The 20,790-nt window shown below is 40.3% G+C and overlaps 1 protein-coding gene across 1 annotated transcript in view; it reads left to right on the top strand.

Moving 5' to 3' along the window:
• The window catches only part of WWC2 (WW and C2 domain containing 2), a 210,323-nt gene that overhangs the window by 156,665 nt on the left and 32,868 nt on the right, over nt 1-20,790 (top strand). Inside the window, exons 10-16 of the mRNA XM_046648501.1 lie at nt 1,728-1,817; nt 2,511-3,130; nt 6,327-6,456; nt 7,015-7,095; nt 7,195-7,281; nt 10,346-10,538; nt 12,407-12,571. Of these exons, the coding sequence (XP_046504457.1) occupies nt 1,728-1,817; nt 2,511-3,130; nt 6,327-6,456; nt 7,015-7,095; nt 7,195-7,281; nt 10,346-10,538; nt 12,407-12,571 (1,366 nt within the window). The remainder of the gene's footprint in view (nt 1-1,727; nt 1,818-2,510; nt 3,131-6,326; nt 6,457-7,014; nt 7,096-7,194; nt 7,282-10,345; nt 10,539-12,406; nt 12,572-20,790) is intronic.

The following is a 20,790-nucleotide window of genomic DNA, read 5'->3' as shown; positions in this document are numbered from 1 at the left end:
AGCAGGAACGCAAAAGGCGGGCTCAGTGGCTCAGAGCAGCCATGAGGGCTGGCAGGGCAGGGCCTGAGCAGCCCGCTGCAGGAGGGAGAGGGCCACTGCTTGTGACTGGGCCTGGATTTTACATTCCAGCACGTGACGCCCTGATGTCAGACTGAAGCTGCCTCACCACACCAGAAAAGCCTTCATTTGTGCAATATTTAGTTTGAAAACTTACTTCAAAAGTGCTTCTCCTGTGTCAGAAGACATGGATTTTACTTGATTTTTGGGCTTTCTCCAGACCTTCATCTGCCTTCTAATTCAGTTAATCTGCTTTGTATGAATATTTTTTCCTTTTTGAGTTTTTGTTTATATTTAAGAGATTAAAAAAATAGGGACTGCACTCCTTTTCAAAATACACCTTTGAAAGCTGCGAATTAAGAATTTATCACTCTTTGAAGTACCAAACAAAATGACAAGAATTCCTTTTTTTATTTTAACATATAATGAAATTGTGTTGGTGACACATCAAAGGAAAGATACCTATAAATAAAATATGGGCATGTTTCCTTACGGCCTAGAGGACACAGCATTTCAAAGGGCTTGGAAATTAGGAACATTTTCTTTTTCTCCAAAGGAAAGTAGCTAATTTCTGTAGCCCCACCTTTCAGGGCCTGCTGAGGCTTTGAACAAGGGAGGTGCGTTTTGATGTCTGTGGAGCACTTTCTTGTGCATTCCTCCATTTGATCCCTTCAACAGCCTCAGCAGGCAGACGCGTAGGATCGTAACCACCATTTTACAGATGAGAAAGCTGAGAGCCTTGATTAAGGGACTGGCCTAAGGATACAGAGTGAGCAGCAAATCCAAGACCAGAGAGCAGGTGGTTCTCTGGGTCTCTTTCCGCCTTCCGTTGACCACTGTAAACGAGCTCATTTAAATGTCGTCTAAAGACCTCGAGATGACGTAAGCGATCCTCATGCAGGCTCTGTGTTGCAGAAACCTCTGGCTGCTGGATCTATTTTTAAGTGACTTTTTGGGTACACAATTCCATAATACTCAGATTTCTAAGAAACCTCATAAACACTTGTGCAGTTGAAGTGGATGAATTTCATGATAATCTGGTGCAGGTGATGAGATGTGCTGTAGACAGGAAAGGAAATCACTTTTATGACTCTTTCTTGCTTAAACAGTTAAGCCCAAATTAGCACACACTGGCAATATGGACTAATTTGTTTCTTAATCGCTAAAATTCTCATTAAATTGAGATTGGAATTTTTATCACTAAATATTATTCGGGAACAGTCCTTACCAAATTCAGTACTTAGGACAATCTTTTCTAATTCTCTGTTATTACTGTCAAACGTTTTCGTAATGTAAACCCAATTCACAGGCCTCTAGAAGATTCTGTGATCTTTGTTAGTTTTTTGTTGTTTTTGTCCTCACTCTTTCCCTAACTCATAAGAGCATGAGGGTTTTTTACCCATTTGAGAAAATTTTTGAATACCAAAATTTAAAACGCCCTCGGTAATGTTGGAGATGTGGTATGGATCTCCCCTTTGTTCAGCCTGGCTGTGGATGGTTCTGCCCATGTGGCTGCTTGCTGGTGGTTCTGTTTTCCCTCTGTTGAGTTCATTCGGATTCCCCTCAGGGTACAGAATATTGTGTAATAAGAATCTTTCTTTTCTTTTCCTTCAGTTTTCATTCTTTATTGTAATCATATGAAAATGTGTCCATTTCTTTTTTTTCCCTAGATTGAAATTGGAAGAGCGAAGAAAAGAGCTGCTACAGAAACTTGAAGAAACTACTAAATTAACTACGTATTTGCATTCACAACTTAAAAGGTAAAGTTACAAATTTGAAGTTATGTAAATTTTTTTTGTGAACCCCAGGGTCATATTTGGACTGTGTCTGAAATATGTTGTCAGAAGAAGGTATGTTTTAGCCCTTGTTACATACTGAGGAAAGTGGTGTGTTTCCCCACATCAGTCCTTTTAAAAAGGGAGGGTGGGGAGATTTGCCTTAAAATAGCCACATATTTACTCCTTAAATACACACAGAGATGAGGAAAGAGGAGTGAGCACCCGATCTTTGTGTAACCTCTGTCTTTATGAGCTTACCTTTTTTTCTCTCAAAATAAAAAGTTTTATTCTTTAAGCAAAGTAACTGTGTTAACACTTTATGCTGTTTACACCCCTCCCTTCTCTATTTTTTAATTGCACAGTTGCTTCTGAATATCTATGCAGGTAGATTTATCAATAGGTATTTGTACCCCCCCCCCTTTTTTTTAGCTTTTGCAGAAGGGGAATGATTCTTAATAAGAGTAGGCTTGCTGCTTCAAGAGTATGTAGAGAGCCAGGTTGAAAGTGTTGGTGAATAAACATGGGGATGTGTGGGATAACAGCAAGTTCCTTTTCCCCGTTGTTGAGTATGTTCTTTGGGGTCACTGGGTTCATACCCTCTGGGGTCCAAAGCGGGTTGTGTTTGGGTTTTCCGTATCATACCAGTTTTTACAACATGTGTTTTTCTTCTCTCAGCCTCTCCGCCAGCACCCTGTCCATGTCCTCTGGGAGCAGCCTGGGTTCCCTGGCCTCCAGTCGAGGGTCTCTGAACACCTCCAGCAGAGGGTCGCTCAATTCCCTCAGTTCCAATGAGCTCTATTACACGAGTCAGGGTGACCAGATAGATGCGGATTATCAGTATAAACTGGACTTCCTTCTGCAGGAGAAGGGTGGTTACATTCCTTCCGGACCCATCACCACCATCCATGAAAACGAAGTGGTCAAGTCTCCTAGCCAGCCTGGCCAGGGTGGTCCCTGTGGGGCGGCAGCTGCAGCGACAGGCCACACCCCCCCACTGACTGAGGCCCCCAAGTCTGTGACGTCCCTGTCCTCAAGGTCATCCCTTTCCTCCTTGTCCCCTCCTGGCTCTCCCTTGGTTTTGGAAGGCACATTCCCCATGTCGTCTCCTGACGCCCCCCTCCATCAGTTCACTGCTGACTTCGAAGACTGTGAGTTGAGTAGCCATTTTGCAGACATTGGCCTTGGTGAGAATCAGGTATTGTTGGATTCTGATTCAGGCGGAGCTTCCCAGTCTCTCTTGGAAGACAAAGACCTCAGTGAATGTGCGAGGGAGCCATTGTATGAAGGACCCGCAGGTAAATGCAGACCTTTGCTGTCGTGTTTTCCTCTTGATTATTTTAAGGAGAGTGGTTGGAGGGCTACTTTTTCCACATAGACAGATGCTCCTAGTCCCCCTTCTCTGTCTGATGCTTGTTCATTTCGGCTTCATTTGAGGAGTTTTTATTGAGATACCTAGACATTTTTTCTTTATCAAATAAAAATGACCTTCCCTATTTAATAGCTTTAGTTATTAAGACTCTGTTCCCTTGTCCCAAGGCCTTCTGTGTATGCCAACTGCCTGGGAAGGGACGGGTTTTGTGAACACACTCCACGCTTCTAAAATGATTCTGTTTCTGCAATAGCAAGGCAAAGAAGAGGGCCTTCTTTTAAAAGTTGGCCTAAAACAGATTAAAACCAAGGCAATTAGCATACCAGCTAATTAGTACCAGGGTTCAGTGTTTAGGTAGCTCAGGGAATTCTATATAAATACAATTTTGGTTTTATGCCAGACCCACCCTCCCTGCGGGTTCTGATGTCTGGTCTTACCCTGCCATCTTCTGGCCACAGGACTAGTTACAGCCCGAGAGAGAGGGCAGCGGATTGCCTTCAGACTCCTGCGTTTGTGCTCAAAGAGACAGAAACACTAAGAATTTAATCTTTTTGTAATTGTTTTCCTTTGCAAGGCAGAAGCTTTTAATATACTAGATGTGGCTTTAAAGAGAACAAAAGGGACTCTGTTGGCAAATGATCACAGTTCTCGTGCGAGGAAGATGATCTAGTGGAGAGGTAGCCAGGACGAAGTGGGAAACAAGCTCCAGTGCTGGGCCTGCAGCCCTGCTCAGACCTGCACGGGCTACTGTGAGTCCACAGCACACAGGACAGGCCTCTTTGGGAGTATTTTCCTGCTGTTTTGAGAAGCATATTTCTTTTGTATTTATGGTCCTAGGAATTCTAAGTATTAATTGATCGGCCAATTCAGATGTTTAAAAAGATAGATGAATCCATGTTGGTTGTATGGTTTCAAATACCAAAGACTGAAGCCCCACCTGCCTGCCAGTGGCCTGAGGCAGAGGCAGAGGCGGGTGCAGAAGACATCTGTGTGGCTCGTGTGCTGCTGCCTGGCAGGTGTCAGAGCTATGAGTAACGTGTTACTGCAGTAGTCATCTGCAAAGAAAGTGAGCACAAGAGTGGCGTTTACAGAATGGCTCCAAGAAAGCAGAAACCTGCTGGGACCCCCTCCCCACACCCCCGCCTGCAGGAAGGAATGTGGTGTGCTGTGCTCCACCCCTGGAGCCAGCCAAGCCTGCACTCCCATTTTGATTGCCCCATTAACTGGCTGTGTTCTGGCAAACACGTTACCCATCTCGAGCTTGTTGTTCCTCATCTGCAAAGTGGGGATGATACAATATCCACCTTGTGGGGCCCTGGGAGGCTCAGTGCCATAATCGTCTAGGGCAACTGACCGTGCCTGAGCTCAGCACTCAGGTCACGGTAACTATTATTACCTAAGGACAGTAAGTACACAGGCTCTGCTAAACACAGTTTCTACCACAAACCACTGAAGTTATACAAGGTGGAAAGAACAAACGAGAGAAGAAAGTGGAGTGGCTTTTGTGCCATTCTTCTGTGCTTTGGACTTGAAGGGTCTTACATTCCTTGAGCATTTCAAAGCTGTTTTTGCTCTTCATGTATTTGGAGTGTTCCCTGGTGACCACTTCTCCACATGCAGTCACTTTGGCGGGGCTGGTAAATGAGGCCGAGTGCTGGAGTGGGGAGAGATCTGCGGGAACGCCGCCCAGGCCGGTCCCCACCTGGCGGTCCTGAGCCACTGAGGTCCCTTCCTGCAGCGCCTCTGCCAGGCCGTTACCTGCTCCTGGCCCCTGGGCCTGCTGTGGGGTCTGCTGAGAAGCTCTGCCCAGAGACCAGTCCCTCTGAAGCTTCCATGACATAGCTTTTAACTTTTTAAATGTGTATTATATTAGAAAACTGCTCTTAAAAAGTCACCCAAAGGGAAGATATGTCTAAGAGCTTTGTTTGCAAATAATGTTCAGTTTCATGTGTGAAAACATTTTTAACTGTAAAGGCTAATTCTCTTGAGGTCAGGTCACCAACGCTTGGTCTCTTCAGGGGATGTCTGACCTGATGTCACGTGGGGGCGGGTGGCGCATGGTGGGAACACCGTTCATCTCCCTCAGCGCTCCAGAGCCTTATGCAGGTAAAGGCAAGTTCCTTTCATACACATCTTGCTCTCCAGCCCCATTCCCTGCTGGGTGACAGAAACCAAGCTGGAATAACTACGAAGTCCTTCCACAGTCAGTCTCTGTCATTGTCAAAGTCAACTTCAGGCCGCTGTGGTTATTCCTGGGGGTAATCAATAAATCATGTCATCACCTTCACCCCTCACAAAGGGGGGTGGGCGGAGAGAAGGCACTTCATCATCAGTGAAAAAGCATTCCCACTGCCAGGAATAAAAGGGAAAATGCAGCAATCAATCCTGTAATCGGAAGCCTCAAAACTTAAACATCTTAACAAGATGTAAAGTCACGGATCAGAAGGGGGCGAAATGCATACCAGAGCTGCTCCCTGCGCACTGCTCAGGATGAAAGGACTCCACAGGTCCACCGGCTGGCAGCCGAGGACAGAGGAACACGGCTGTAATGAATGCTCCTTGCTCACCACAGGAAGCTGGTGTACGAATATGAGCTAGAGATAAAAGTGAAGTGGTAGCTGGTGAGGAATTCTGCAAGTCAAAGACGCTTTTTCTTTAACTTCTGTTGGAGGAGGAGCAGAAGGGATGTCGCATTTGGCCTGTGGAGAGAAGGGGAGAGCAGCAGAGGTGGAAGTCTCTCTGACACTGAGTAACTGGAAGCTCTCCATAGCAGAAATCTCTAATACTCCAGGGAGGCGCCCGAGCGTGTGGTAACTGCAGGGACTGCCTAAGGGGGGCAGCAGACCAGTGAGACTGTGTGCAGCTCATCCCTGCCCTTAGAATATTTCAGGACAGAGAAAAGCCGTATCCTTTCTCAGATAGTCACCGACAGCTGGCATCCCAGGAGTCTTATGAGTCATGGTGCCTTCAACCATCACATTTGTTGATTTAAATAGTAAGATCGTTGGTTCTCAGATGGAAATTATATTTTGGATTTCTCACAACCTAACTGGGTGTGTACTTTATGTTTACCTTTTCCTAATAAGGAATCTTAATTAGTGCTGTCACTTTCACCTCCCTAGATGTGGAAAAATCGTTACCAAAAAGAAGAGTAATCCACCTGCTTGGGGAGAAAACCGCTTGTGTGTCGGCTGCTGTGTCTGATGAGTCTGTGGCTGGAGACAGCGGGGTCTACGAAGCTTTCGTGAAACAGTAAGGATTGAGCAGGGGTGCCTCTCCGTGAGGCCACGTCTCCTCATAGCCGTGCCTGTGGGCGGGAGGCTGGGAGCGTGCTGCCATTAGCCACTCTGCTGCAGTGAGGGCTGTGGTGTGCCTGAAAATCTCAGTGTACTGAAACATCCCGTCAGCAGGGAAATGATAAACGATAAACAGGTTGGTGTACTCAAAGACTACTGATCGTCTTTAGGACTTAAAACTTAGAATGTTGGAGAGGCTGGCCAGTGCCTGTTTGGCGCGTGAAGCCTCTCGTGTTATTTCTGAGAGCCTGGAATGTGTCTGGGGGTGTGGTAAACCCAGGGAGGCTCAGGAAAGTCAGGCATCAGAAAGTCCCCTGAGGGCTTGGAGGCAGATGCCTCTTGACAAGGTGAAAAAGGATCTAAGAGTGAGCCCTCGCTGGATCAGCCCCACTAGTGGTTGAGGGGTGCTGTTGCTGCAGGTTCACTCAGCATCGTTAAGTAGCAAATAGTGACCATGCTGATCCGTCTCCCCGGTATTAAACTCTTCCTACGCCTGCAATTTCCCTGTCCCTAGGCCTAGTGAGGTCGAAGATGTTACGTACAGCGAAGAGGACGTTGCCATTGTGGAGACTGCCCAGGTGCAGATCGGACTCAGGTACAGGGAGCTGCACGGGGGGAGGGGCAGTTCCAGCACTCTCTGCAGCGACGAGTGGCCTGTGCTCTCTCCTTACTCCATCAGCTTCTCTTTTGACAGATATGATGCGAAAAGGTCAAGTTTCATGGTGATTATAGCACAACTCCGAAATCTTCATGCCTTCTTGATACCTCATACTTCAAAAGTGTAAGTAAAATCAGTGAGAAACTTAAAATTGTCCACGTAGGATCCTTTTACATTGTGATCAAGCGATTCATCCGAGTGGAGATACGAAGGAAAAGGCACAGCAGGGCTGCTCATGTCCTATCAGCAGAAGACAGAGATGGGGAGAAAAGGGGAACGTGAGAAAAGTAAACTGGGTTTTGATCCTAATTCAACCATCTCATTATTAAGTATAGGAACCAAGACTTTATTTCCCTTTTCAACCAGAAATTCTGTATTGTCATGTGTTGGAGCCTGATTTTTTGAAATTTAACTAAAATTTTCATCATTGCCCAATTGTGACTACTGTTGGTTTGGAGGAATTTTCTGATCTTTTACATGAAAATGTAGCAATTAAATTTTATTTATCAGTACAGCTTTGCCAAGCATCATATCATGCTACATGTAAGAGTACCGTGTTTTTATCATTAAGCTTTCACTTCCCTATGACCGGTCATTTCTTAAAGTTACTTCACTTTAAGTTATTTCGCTTCATCAAACCACGAATCCCAAGGACTGCTACCCAGTCTGTGGCTCAGGGACTGTTTGTTTCTTGCCAGATATTTCTAGAGACCTTCACCACCACTCACACTTTCCAGAGTCAATGTTTCAGTGACTCTCTTAAGGGCCCATGGCTAGAGAGTGCCAGAAAGAAGCCAGATTTCAACATAGCACCTCTGACTTAGAATCCAGAATTTTTATGTCCACCCTACACTTACTAATACGTTGAATAAGCCAGAACAGGCCTGGAAATAAGAGAGAGTGAGTAAGAGTGACCCCTACCAAGACCCTATACCCAGGCAGGTGGATTTCCTTAATGATAGAATATGTTCCTCAATGAGAAGGATGTTTAGTAGAGTAAATGTTAAGAGTTCTGGATGTTTTCCCTATGGGTTTACTTATAAGTTCACATCCTAATATTTTAAGAATTGTCAGAGAAAAGAAACTGGATCTAAGAAAAGAAGAGCTAGGTTATTCAGTAGGCAATAGAAGAATGGAGCTAGTGGATGTCTGTGTTGATGAGCATCAAAGCTGGAGGGGGTAGGATGCTGGGAGGGGAGTGGGCTCAGAGGGCCTCCCAAAATCAAGGTGTGGGGAATCCACGTTACTAGCGAGAGTGGTAAAGAGGAAGGCATAATGGAGGCGTGGCTTGATCACCCCGGAGAGCCTGCTTCCCAGGACTGAGATTAGGAATACCCATCAGTAGTATCTTGGGGAGACAGGCTGATAATACTATTTGTGATTTCTCCCTACTGATAAATACTCTGAGATATTGGCGTGTGCCATTGGCAGCCTTTTCATGTTAGTATAGCCTGTCAGGGTGAAGACAGGTCCACCAGGGATCGAGTCTCTGAGCAGTGAAAGCCAACCCACAAGTCCAGGAGAAAACTGCAGAGCCCCCGAGAACACACACTTTGTGTAAACTCAGATCGTAAGGACAGTCCTACCCAAATGTTCCTGTGACACGCTGTCTCAGTCACTCTCGCTCACCTCGTAGGAAGTCACAAGAACAGTGCCTGTGGGAGGTTTGGCGGTAGCCTGTGTAGTTCAGGATCAATGGGAGGCTGAACCGGGGAAGGCAGCCAGCTGTTCGCTGTGCAGCTGGTACGCAATTGCTTGTCCAGTTGGTCTGAACCTTCCTGAGATGGATAGCAACGTGTTCTTAAGCCCATACACAAAAGCCTGGGCCTGCATAATGGCACTGTTAGAAATGGCAACTAACTAGTATGAAATATCCTTAAAACAGTTCTTTTTCTCCCCTAACTTGGAACTTATTTTTGATTATTAATTACGACCAGCAGAGTTTGTGCTTCAACTGGTTGGCAGCAGCCGCGGTGTTTGCTTGAGAGGCTCCTGACTCCCCAGACCTCCTACGGCAATAAGAGAAGAGCCCCTGCCTCCTTCCCCTCTGCCTTGGGCTCTGAACCACGTAAAACCTGATTTTTTTCATGGGGAAACCTTTTAGGGTCATGTAACTGGTTCATTTACTCAGTTTCAGAGTAAAACTGAAGTCTGGAGAAACAGAACATTCCTTCTCTCCATTCCAGCTCTCTAAAATACTTCCTTTTATTGCCTTTCCATGAAGGCGGAGAAAAAAGATTTCTTCTGAATCTCCAGCCTTAGCAGCAACGGCCCGAGGTCCACTAGATTTTAGTGCTGCAGCTCCGTAATTGACGTTGATATCAAGCACAGCAATAATACGACATTCCTCAGTTCTGCATGTGGACTTACAGTGTTTATAATTGGAGAAAGGCACCCTTCAGAGTATGAATTAGACAAGCCTGGAAGGGGGAGGTGGGCATTTAGTGGGTGTGCTCTTTCTGGGATTTAAAAGGAAATAACCTCATGCTGTTTCCAAGGGTTGTGAGTCCTCGTATAATGTGTGCTCAGAAAATTCACTTTAAAGTAGTATTAGAAGTTACTGTTTTTGGTAACTCTTCCTCTGAATTTTACAAAGCATAAACTCTTGAGTTCGTCATATCTGAGACTTCTGAGATGCCGGACAGTGGTATTTTTGAACTGTGAAATTTCATCTGTTTTGAGTTTTCTCAGCAATATGCTACTTAGCTTTTCTTTTTCTCTAGTAGAATAATGTATTCCATTCCTGAGAAACGGTCCTGCGCAGCTCCTTTAGCTCTCTGCATGAGTGTTCTTTGGGACCGTCACCAGTATCTGCTTAGTATGTGCCTGCCTTCCCAGGCTCAGAAACAGCTGACTTTGGAACTGGCTGTGCCTGGGCAGGAGGGACATGAAATCCGGCTGCCCACGGACTTTCCTCCCTGTTGCTTTCCTGCCGTGCACCTTTGCCGCAGCCGCGTGGTGACCGGCAGGCTGGGCCGTTGCATGCTCTGGGGCACAGTCGGCACGGCTGGGATAAGAAGAGAGCCTCTGCACTGAGCAGGGACCCACATGGCAGCAAAGCTTAAGGGTGATAATGGACTCCATCTTCCCCCTCGTTTCTCTCTTTTGCAGATAATTTCAAACGATAGCTGTGAATCCAGTATCCTTGCAGCGCCTCTGAAATCCATTTTACTCTTGTTCTTTACAGCTATTTTAGGGTTGCTCTACTTCCCTCCTCAACTGATGTCAGCTGTCTATTTCGAACAAAAGTCCACCCAGCCACGGAATCCATCTTATTCAACGATATGTTCAGAGTGGCCATTTCCCAAGCTGCCTTGCAGCAGAAGACGCTGCGAGTGGACCTGTGCTCTGTCAGCAGGCACCGGAGGGAGGAGCGCCTGGTAGGGCCTCATAGCTGCCATGTGAAACCACGCTTAGGACTGGCTGCTCTGAGATTAATTTCCTAGTTGCTGTTGCGCCAGCCCTCATACCACTGCAGATCTGCCCAAGGCCACATCCAACGGTGGTTTCATTTTTTATCTGAAGTAGTGATTTCTAGTTTTCCTTCTCTTATTCCAGACCTTTAAAAGATGCTTAGAAATTATGATTTTCTGTAAAATCTACTTTCTACCCTCTGGCTAAAGAAGAACTTTGGCCTGTGTTATGATAATCACTATGGAGTATGTTTATTATTCCCAGGACGAGTCTTGTGCTGGGTGCTTTGTATACATTATCTCCTTTAATCCTCATGACAATCTTAGGAAAAGGGTTACGATTACCTCTATTTTCAGATAAAGAACTGCTTAGAGAAGTAATGTGATCAGGGCCACACAGCTAGTGAATGATGGAGCCAGATATCAAAGACATCCCACACATAAGTCACTGTTACAAACTTAGATCAAGCAAGGCACTGAGTATATAGTTCCTTTGTTCAGCTCATTTTCCCCAGCCATGGTTTTAGAACTTCTCATCACTTCTCAGCCTTTTGGCTAAGACTAAGTGTGGTATTAGAGCTTCTAGGAAGACCTAAGTGGTGTTTAGAGCAGTGTGAGGTCTAAACGCTAAAGCAGAAGACTTCATACTAACCAATAGTGAGTTTAACACACATTGTGCGTAATAACCAGAAAACCGTCATGTACCAGTGAGGTCAACAGGTGTTCAGGTGCATGCGCGTGGAGGTGTGCCCATATGTCCCAAAACAGCAGGGTCTCCACTTAACTCTTGTCTGCAGTCCACTCGGAAACACAGAAACACACGGTTCACGAGGAATAAAATGTAAACAGGTGATAGATTTCTTATTAGTATTTCCTTTTCTTTATATGAAAAAATATATTTGATAATATTGTTTGACAGTAAATAAAGTTAGAAGCAAAGATAATAGACTGGTCAGGCTGTTGGAAAGGCTTAGTATAATAGATATATATGTCACAAGCTCCGTAAAGTTAATAAATGTGTTAATTGATAGCCTTTTAAAAAATGGTGCAGTTTAATTTAGATTCTGGCTGATACGTGTGATTTGGTGAAATATAAAAGCTTTTAACCTTTAATTTTTTTGACATTCTCTTAACTTATCCAGAGAGAAAAATTTTGCTATCTGATTTCTCATTTAAGATCCACAGTAGACTTTTTGTTTGTTTTTAAATTTTTCAGTGGATAGTGGGTTTTGTGAGTAATAAAGCACTCATGGCATATTGTAAGATATATTATGGTCTATGCTTAGTCATTTATTTTTTTTCTTTTTCTTTTTTAAAACTTTTCATTTAAAAATAATTTCACACTTATTAAAAATTTCATGCTTAGTCATTAGGTTTTGGCAAAATAGTATCTCACAAAATAACCCCAGGGTTGGCTTTTTTTTTTTTTTTTGAGGAAGATTAGCCCTGAGCTAACATCCATGCCCATCTTCCTCTACTTTATATGTGGGACGCCTACCACAGCATGGCAAGCGGTGCCATGTCCGCACCCGGGATCCGAACCGGCGAACCCTGGGCTGCTGAGAAGTGGAACGTGCAAACTTAACCGCTGCACCACTGGGCCGGCCCCCAGGGTTGGCTTTTAGATTGGGATTATTTCTTATTTAGTCACACCTGAAAATATAAGACATCTCCAGGCTTTTAAAAAATCCCCCAATGCTTTATATCATGAGTATTGTATTTTTTTTCCCTAAAACAAGCTTACCCAATAATCTTAATTGTATCAGAGGGAGCAAATATGAATTTAAACATTTTATCTTCTCTCTCTCTCTTTTTTTTCCTTTCTTTTCCTGTAGGCTGGAACTCAGATCAGCCTGGCAGATTTACCATTTTCCAATGAGATTTTCACTCTGTGGTATAACTTGCTTCCTTCTAAGCAAATGCCTTGCAAAAAGAATGAAGAAGAAAATGAGGATTCTGTATTTCAACCAAGCCAGCCATTAGTAGATTCTATAGACTTGGTGAGTCAAAATTAGAGAATAAAATTCATTACAATTTAATAAAATAGTATGGAATATTTGCTTTCACTATCCTTATTTTTTCTTTCACAGCTTACCCTTTTTTCCTGGCTTTCTAACCAAAAAAAAGAATAATTGAAGCTTTGCTTCAAGTACAGTTTGTAAGAGAATCGCTCGTTTCTGCCCGTACTTCCTTCCATAAAAGTAAACTGATGTGGAGGCTTCACTGTTTTAAGTGACCGTGGAAAGCCTTTTGATTTAAATTTACGCTTCATATACGGTGTTCACATTTTTGATTCCACTGTCAGATTATACGTTTGGATTTCTTGTTTTTTTGCAAACTTTCCATTTGTAGCATTGATATCTGTAAATATTTTCTATTAAAAAGTTTGTTCTAACCAGCAGTCATGCTTCAATACTTCCAAAAAATTTACCAAGGGGCGTCTTGTGAGGCCGTCCTTCTCTGATTTGGCATTTGTGGGTATCGTTACGGAGTTCATTTATTTCGGATGATCTATGAGGAAAGGGTTTACTAAGCAAAAGTCACATAATTCAGCAACAGTGCTTTGTTGTTCATCTACTATGTGCAAGAAAGTATCGTGGACGTTATGGTGGGTGGGGAAAGGGAAACGAGCGTGTTGGTAGAGCTTGTGTTCCGTGTGCAGGTTTGTGGAAGACACTAAGTAAAGCATACGAGATGATGAAATATGGTTTCTGCCTTTAAGAATGCTTTTATAATGGTCACACTGTGTATAAGGTTTTTTTAAACAGCTTAATGCAATATAATTTACATACCATACAATTAATCTATTTAAAGCATACATTTTACCCATTAGAAGTAACCAATTCAATGGTTTTAGTACATTCACAAAGTTGTGCAACCGTCACCACGGTCCAGTACTAGAACGTTGTCATCATCCCAGGAAGGCCGACACCCCTTAGTAACTCCTGGTTCTCCCTCAGCCCGTTCGCCCAAGGCAACCTCTAATCGTCTTTCTGCCTCTATAACTTTTCTTATTATGGACAGTTGATGTAAATGGAATAATACAATATTTGTTCTTTTGAGACTAGCTTCTTTCACTTAGCATAATGTTTCAAGGTACATCCGTGTTGTAGCATGTATTAGTACCTCATTCCTTTATATTCCCAAATAATATTCCGTTGCATAGGTACACAGCATTTTGTTTATCTGTTCGTCAGCTGATGGACATTTGGACTGTTTCTGCTTTTTCACTATTAGCAATACTGCTGTGAACATTTGTATACAAGAGTTTGTGTGGACGTATGTTTTTATTTCTCTTGGGTATTTACCTAGGAGTGGAATTACCGAGTCGTGGAGTAGCTCTATGTTTTGCACAGTGGCTGCACCATTTTACGTTCTCACTAGCTGTATAGGAAGGTTCCAACTTCCTCACCCCCTTGTCACATGTTATTAATCTTTCTTTTTGATTCTAGCCCTGCTAGTGGGTATGAAGTAGTATCTCCTTGTGGTTTTGATTCACGTTTTCCTAATGACTAACGATCTTGAGCATACTTTCATGGACTTATTGACCATTAGTTAGTGTACCTATTTTTTTGAGAACTGTCTGTTCAGATCCTTTGTCTATTTTTTAAATGGGCGATTTATCTTTTTTTGTCGTTGCGTTTTAAGAGGTCCTCATATATTCTTGATACAAGTCTCTTATCCAATAAATGATTTGAAGATATTTTCTCTCATTTTGTTGGTTGTCTTTTTACTTCTTAAGGGTTTCATCTGCAGTAGAAAAGTTTTAAATTTTGATAAAAGTCCAGTTGCCAATTTGTTTCTTTTATTGCTTGTGCTGTTCGTGTCATATCTAAGAAGGCCTTGCCCAACCTAACATCACAAAAATTTGCTCCAGTGTTTTCTTCTGAGAGTTTTAAAGTTCCGTCTTATTTGTAGGTCTCTGATCCAATTGAATTGTTTTTTATATGTGATGTGAGGAATGGGTCCAATTACATTCTTTTGTTTCTGGGTATGCAGTTGTCCCAACACCATTTATTGAAAAAACTATTCTTTCTGCCTTGACTTATTATGGCACTTTTGCCAAAAATCAATTGAGCATACATGTGAATGTTTATATTTCTGGACTCTAAATTCTGTTCCATTAATCTCTCTATCTGTGCTTATGCCAAGCTCACATTGCCTTGATTACTGTAGCTTTGTAATTATTTTGAAATCAGAACATGTGTGTCATCTAACTTTGTTTTTCTTTTTCAAGATAGTTCGGGCTGTTCAGGATCCCTTGCATTTCCATGTGAATTTTAGTATCAGTTTGTCAATTTCTACAAAAAAAGACAGCTGGGATTTTGATAGAGATTGCACTGAGTCTGTAGGTCAATTTGGGTCATGTTGTCATCTTAACAGTTTTAAGTCGTCTGATCCATGAATACGAAATATCTTTTCATTTATTTAGATCTGCCTTCATTTCATTTAACAATGCTTTGTAGTTTTCAGAGTCCAAGTTTGCGCTTCTTTTGTTAATTTTATTCTTTTTGATGCTATTGTAAATAGAACTATTTTCTTAATTGCATTTTTAGATTATTCATTGCACAATTGATTTTTTACTATCTTGTATCTTGAAACCTTGCTTAACTCATTTAATAGCTCTAATAGTTTTTTAGTGAATTCTTTAGGATTTTCTACATATAAGTTTATATCTTCTGCAAATAAGGTTCATTTTACTTCTTCCTTTCCAATCACCTTCTATTTATTTTTCTTGTCTATTTGCCCTGACTAGAACTTCCAATACAATATTGAAAGAACAGATGTGAGCAGACATCCTTGTCTTGTACCTGATCTTAGCAAGGAAGCTTTCATCTTTCACCATGAAGTATGATTTTTGCTGTGGGTTTTTTGTAGATGCCCTTTATCGGGTTGAGAAAGTCTCTTTTTCTAGGTTGTTAAGTGTTTATATCATTAAAGGCTGTTGGATTTGACAAATGCTTTTCAGCATCTGTTGAGATGATCATGTGGTCTTTGTCCTTTATTCTATTCACGTGGTTTGTTGATTTTCAGATGTTAAACCAACCTTGCATTCCTAGGATAAATCCCACCTGGTCATGGTGTATAATCTGTTTTATGTGCTATTAGATTCAGTTTTCTAGTATTTTTTTGAGGACTTTTTTGTCTATATTCGTAGTTTTCTTGTGATATCTTTGTCTGGTTTTGATATCTGAGCAATTCTGGCCTCATGGAAGGAGTTAGGAAGTATTTCCTTCTCTTAGATCTTTTGGAAGAATTTGAGAAGATTTGATATGAACTCTTCTTTAAATGTTTGGTAGAATTCACCACTGAAGCCTTCTGAGCCTGGACTTTGCTTTGTAGAAAGTTTTTTGTTTACTAATTCAATCTCTTTAATTGTTATAAGTCTACTCAGAATTTCCTTCTTGTGTCAGTTTCAGGAGTTTGTGTCTTTCTAGGAATTTGCCCATTTCATCTAGGTTGTCTAATTTATTAGCATACAATTGTTCTTAATATTCCCTTATAATCCATTTTATATCTGTAAAGTTGATAGAGATGTCTCCTCTTTCATTCCTGATTTTAGTAGTTTGAGCTTTCTCTCTATTTTTCTTGGTCATACTTGCTAAAAGTTTGTCAACTCTTGATCTTTTCAAAGAACCAACTTTTGGTTTCATTGATTTTCTCTAATATTTCTCTTTTCTGTATTTCATGAATTTCTACTCTAGTCTTTACTACTTCTTTCCCTCTGATCACTTTAGGTTTATTTTGCTCTTTTTCCATTTTCTTAAGGTTTAGGTTATTTATTTGAGATGTTTCCTCTTTTTTAATGTAAGTGCTTATAGCTATAAGTTTCCCTCTGAGCACTGCTCTTGCATCATCTCATAAATTTTGGTATTCTGTGTTTTAATTTTTATTCATCTCAAAATATTTAGTAATTTTCCTTGTGAATTCTTGTTTGACTCGGTTACTTAGGAATGTGTTAATTTCCGCATATACATTAATTTCTTATTTCCTTATGGTACTGATTTCTAATGTCATTACAGTGTGGTCGAAGAACATATTTTGCATGATTTCAGTCCTTTTAAATGTATTGAGGCTTGTTTTACGGCCTGGTATACGGTCTATCCTGGAGAATCTTCCATGTGCACTTGAGAACAACGTGTGTTCTGCTGTTGTTGGGTAGAGTGTTGTACAGGTGTTTGTTAGGTCTAGTTGCTTTATAGTGTGGTTGTGTATACATTTTTGTTACACTTTTTATCTTGTTCTAATCTCACTCTCTGACTTCCTTTGTGGAGAGGAGTGATGGAGAGATTTATAACAAAGTGCACAAATCTTATGTGAATTTTCTGATGAATTTTCACAAAGCGAACACATCTGTGCAGTTACCAGCCAGATCAAGGTATAGTACATTAGCACCACCCCAGACTCCTCCCTGTGCCTCATCATAGTCATTACCAGAGCCCTAAAGGTAATCTCTATTCTCACTTCCTCTCTATATATTAGTTTTGCCTGTCTTTGAACTTTATATAATGGAAGTGTTCAGTATATATTCTTTTATGTCTGGCATCTTGTACTCAACCTTATGATTGTGAGAGTCATCTACGTTTTTTGTGTAATTGTAGTTCATTCATGCTCATTTTGTGATATGTCATTGTGTAATTATATCACAGTTTATCCATTTTGCTATGGATGGACATTTGAGTTGATTCTACTTCAGAAGCTATTATGGGTAGTGCTATTAGCATTCTTGTGCATGTCGTTTGGTAAAAATACTATTTATCTTCTTTCATTTTAGCTATTTTGGTAGATAAATAGCACTCTCTTGTGGTTTTTTTTGCATTTCCCTGGATTATAATGTTTAATGGCTAAATGGATGTCATCTTTTGTGAAATATGTGTTCAAGCTTTTACCCATTTTTCTATTAGGTTCTTTTTTTTTATAGGTTGGCAGAGTTCTTAATTTTACATTTGAGTGTTTTGTCAAATATATTTATTGCAAATATCTTTTCCCATTTTATAGCTTACCCTTTCGTTTTCTTAATGTAGTCTTATTTATCGATTTTTCCCTTTATGTTTAATGCTTTTTCTTTCCTATTTAAGAACTATTTGCCTACCTGAAGGTCATGAAGATGTTTTCGTGTATTGTCTTATAAAAGCTTTCTTGTTTTACCTCTCATATTTAGATATGACCTGAAATTGATCCATCTGAAATTAATTGTTGTGAAAGGTATGTGGTAGGAGTTAAGATTCCTTTCTGTCCATATGATAGCTGGTTGACCTGGCATCTGCTGAAGATTTTCTTTCGCAACTGCACTGCAGTGTCACCTTTGTCCTAAGTCAGATGACCTCTACATATGTGGGTCTGTTCCTGAATTTACTATTCTCTTCCATTGGCTTAGTCGTCTACCTCTGTAGACAATACTATAGTTTTTCAGAGTGAAGGCTTTTCAATAGTTCATCATTTAGAATGATTTTTCTGAGGCTATTCATAGATAATTGCTACCAGATTAAGGAGGTTTCCTTCTCTTTCTAGTTTGAGTTTTTATTATGCATGGATATTGAATTTTATCAAACATTTTTACTGTGTCTCTTATGATTACATGATTGTTCTCTTTTATTCTCTTAATGTGATGGATTATACATTGATTGACTTTTGAATGTTAAACCACCATTGGATTCCTGGAATAAAATAGACTTCATTATGGTGTATTTTATGTGTGTTCTTCTATATGTTGCTGGATTTGATTTCTTGATTTCTTGATTTTATGTTTGGGGTTTTTTTCATTTACGTTCATGAGAGAGATTAGTCTTTAATTTTCTTTTCTTGTAAGATCTTTGTCATGTTTTGATGTAAAGGTTTTCCTGGCTTCATTATACAAGTTGGAAAATATTCCTTCTTTTTTTTTTTTTTTTTTTTAAAGATTTTATTTTTTCCTTTTTCTCCCCAAAGCCCCCCATACATAGTTGTATATTCTTCGTTGTGGGTCCTTCTAGTTGTGGCATGTGGGACGCTGCCTCAGCGTGGTCTGATGAGCAGTGCCATGTCCGCGCCCAGGATTCGAACCAACGAAACACTGGGCCGCCTGCAGCGGAGCGCGCGAACCCAACCACTCGGCCACGGGGCCAGCCCCAATATTCCTTCTTTTTTTACTCTCTGCTGAAGTTTTTGTAAGATAAATGTTATCTTCCTTCAATATTTGGGAGAATTCACCCTTCCATCCTTTCTCTGTGAGAAGCAGCCTTTCTCAGCCAGGTTTCTGTGAGAGAAGTAAGCCCTACAAAGAGTGTTTTCAATGACTATTTTCTTACTTCTCTCAAGGAGGGTGCATAACTTATACCCTTCTAGATGTTTTGTTTTGTTTTGTTTTAACATAATGAATGCCTGAGGGCATTAGGGCTTAATTCTCATGGAATTCCAGTTGAAAAAGGCTGGTGGCTTATTTTTTAATTACAGATTCAATTTCTTTATTAGTTTTAGGACTATTCCGACTTTTCTATACTTACATTGGTTGTAGTATGTTGTATTTTTCACAGGATTTGTCCATTTTATATTAAATTATCAAAATTTTGACAAAGTTTTTCACGATGTCCTCTTATTATCTTTTCATAGATGCAAGGACTTTACTATTTACTCATTTTCATTCCTGATGTTAGTTATTTATGCCTTTTCTTCCTTTTTTTCCCCTCATTCTTGCCAGAATTTGTCAAATTCTTTATTTTATACAAAGAAAAACTTGGCCTTGTTGATTTTTCTCTGTCATTCATGTGTTTTCTATTTTATTAATTCTGCTCTGTATTATTTCCTTGCTTCTGCTTTCTTTGGGCTTAATTTGCTCTTCTTTTTCTACTTCTTGAGATAGATACTTAGATAACTGCTTTGTAACCTTCTTTTCCAATATATGCATTTAAGGCTAAAAAATTCTCTTTGAGCATGGCTTTCACTGATTTTCACGAGTTTGATAATGTGACATTATCAAAATATCATTGAATTAAACATATTTTATAATTTCCATTGTAATTTCTTGTTTAATACATGGGGTTTTTTAGAAATATGTTTACTTAATTCCCAAACAGTGAGGTTTTCTAGTTATCTTCTTCTTATTGATTTCTAGTTTTATTTCACTGTTTTCAGAGAATAGAGTACATAGTATTCAATCATACAGAATAATTGAGACTTGCTTTATGTCTTAGCGTATCGTCAGTTTTAGTAAAAGTTCCATGTGCTCTTGAAGAATGTATTTTCTGCACGTCAAGTTTGTTAATTTTGTTTTTCAGATCTTCCACATTTACTGATTTTTCAGTTTGCTTATTTTATCGGTTTGAGAGGTATATGAAATCTCCAACTTGTGATCATAGATGTCCTTTTCTCCTTTTAGTTCTATTAGTCCTGGCTTTATGTATTTTGTGTGTGTTATTAGGTGAATGTAAATTTAGCATTATATTGTATCTTTCTGTTCAACTGACCCTTTTATCATTATAAAATATTCCTCTTTATCTCTAATAATACCACCTGTTTTTAAAATCTATTTTATCTGGTATTATTAAAGCTATGTCAGTCTTTTTTTGGTTAGTGTTGCATGGTTTAAATTTTTCCATCCTATCACTTTCAACCTGAGTCCTTGTATTTAAAGTTTTCCACTTGTAAGCACTACATGGTTGGGTTTGATTTATTATCCAATCTTAAAATCTTCATCTTTTGATTGAAATATTTAGTTCATTTACATTTAATACTATTAGTGGTATATTTGGGTTTGAACCTATTACCTTACGATTTGTTTTCTTTTAGTGCTATCTTTGTTCCTTTCTTTCCTTCTTTTGGATTAATCAAGTATTTTTTCAGTTTCATTGTCCCTTCTTTAGATCACTAGGAATACAGTCTTTTATTTTTTGCCATTTCCCTGATGATTACAGCATGCATCTTTGACTTATTAGAAACTATGTTAAATTGGTGCTTTTACTTTTTCCCAGACAGTGCAAGGATTTTCAAAGACTTTAACTCCATTTATTCCCTTTCCTCCTTCTGTGCAATCATTGGTCCTATAATATTTGTTACCTATATTTTAAATCCCACAAGACATGATTATTATTATTTTATTAACAATCAATATTCATTTAGATTTCCCCACATCTTTACCCTTTCTGATGTATTCTTTTCATTTCTGCATTTTTGTGCTTCCATTTGCATCATTTTCCTTCTGCCCAAAGAATTCCCTTTAGTATTTCTTTTAGTATCTTTATTT

Source organism: Equus quagga, chromosome 22, assembly GCF_021613505.1.
Source record: "Equus quagga isolate Etosha38 chromosome 22, UCLA_HA_Equagga_1.0, whole genome shotgun sequence".
NCBI lineage: Eukaryota > Metazoa > Chordata > Mammalia > Perissodactyla > Equidae > Equus > Equus quagga.
This window is presented reverse-complemented; position numbering and strand designations above follow the sequence as displayed.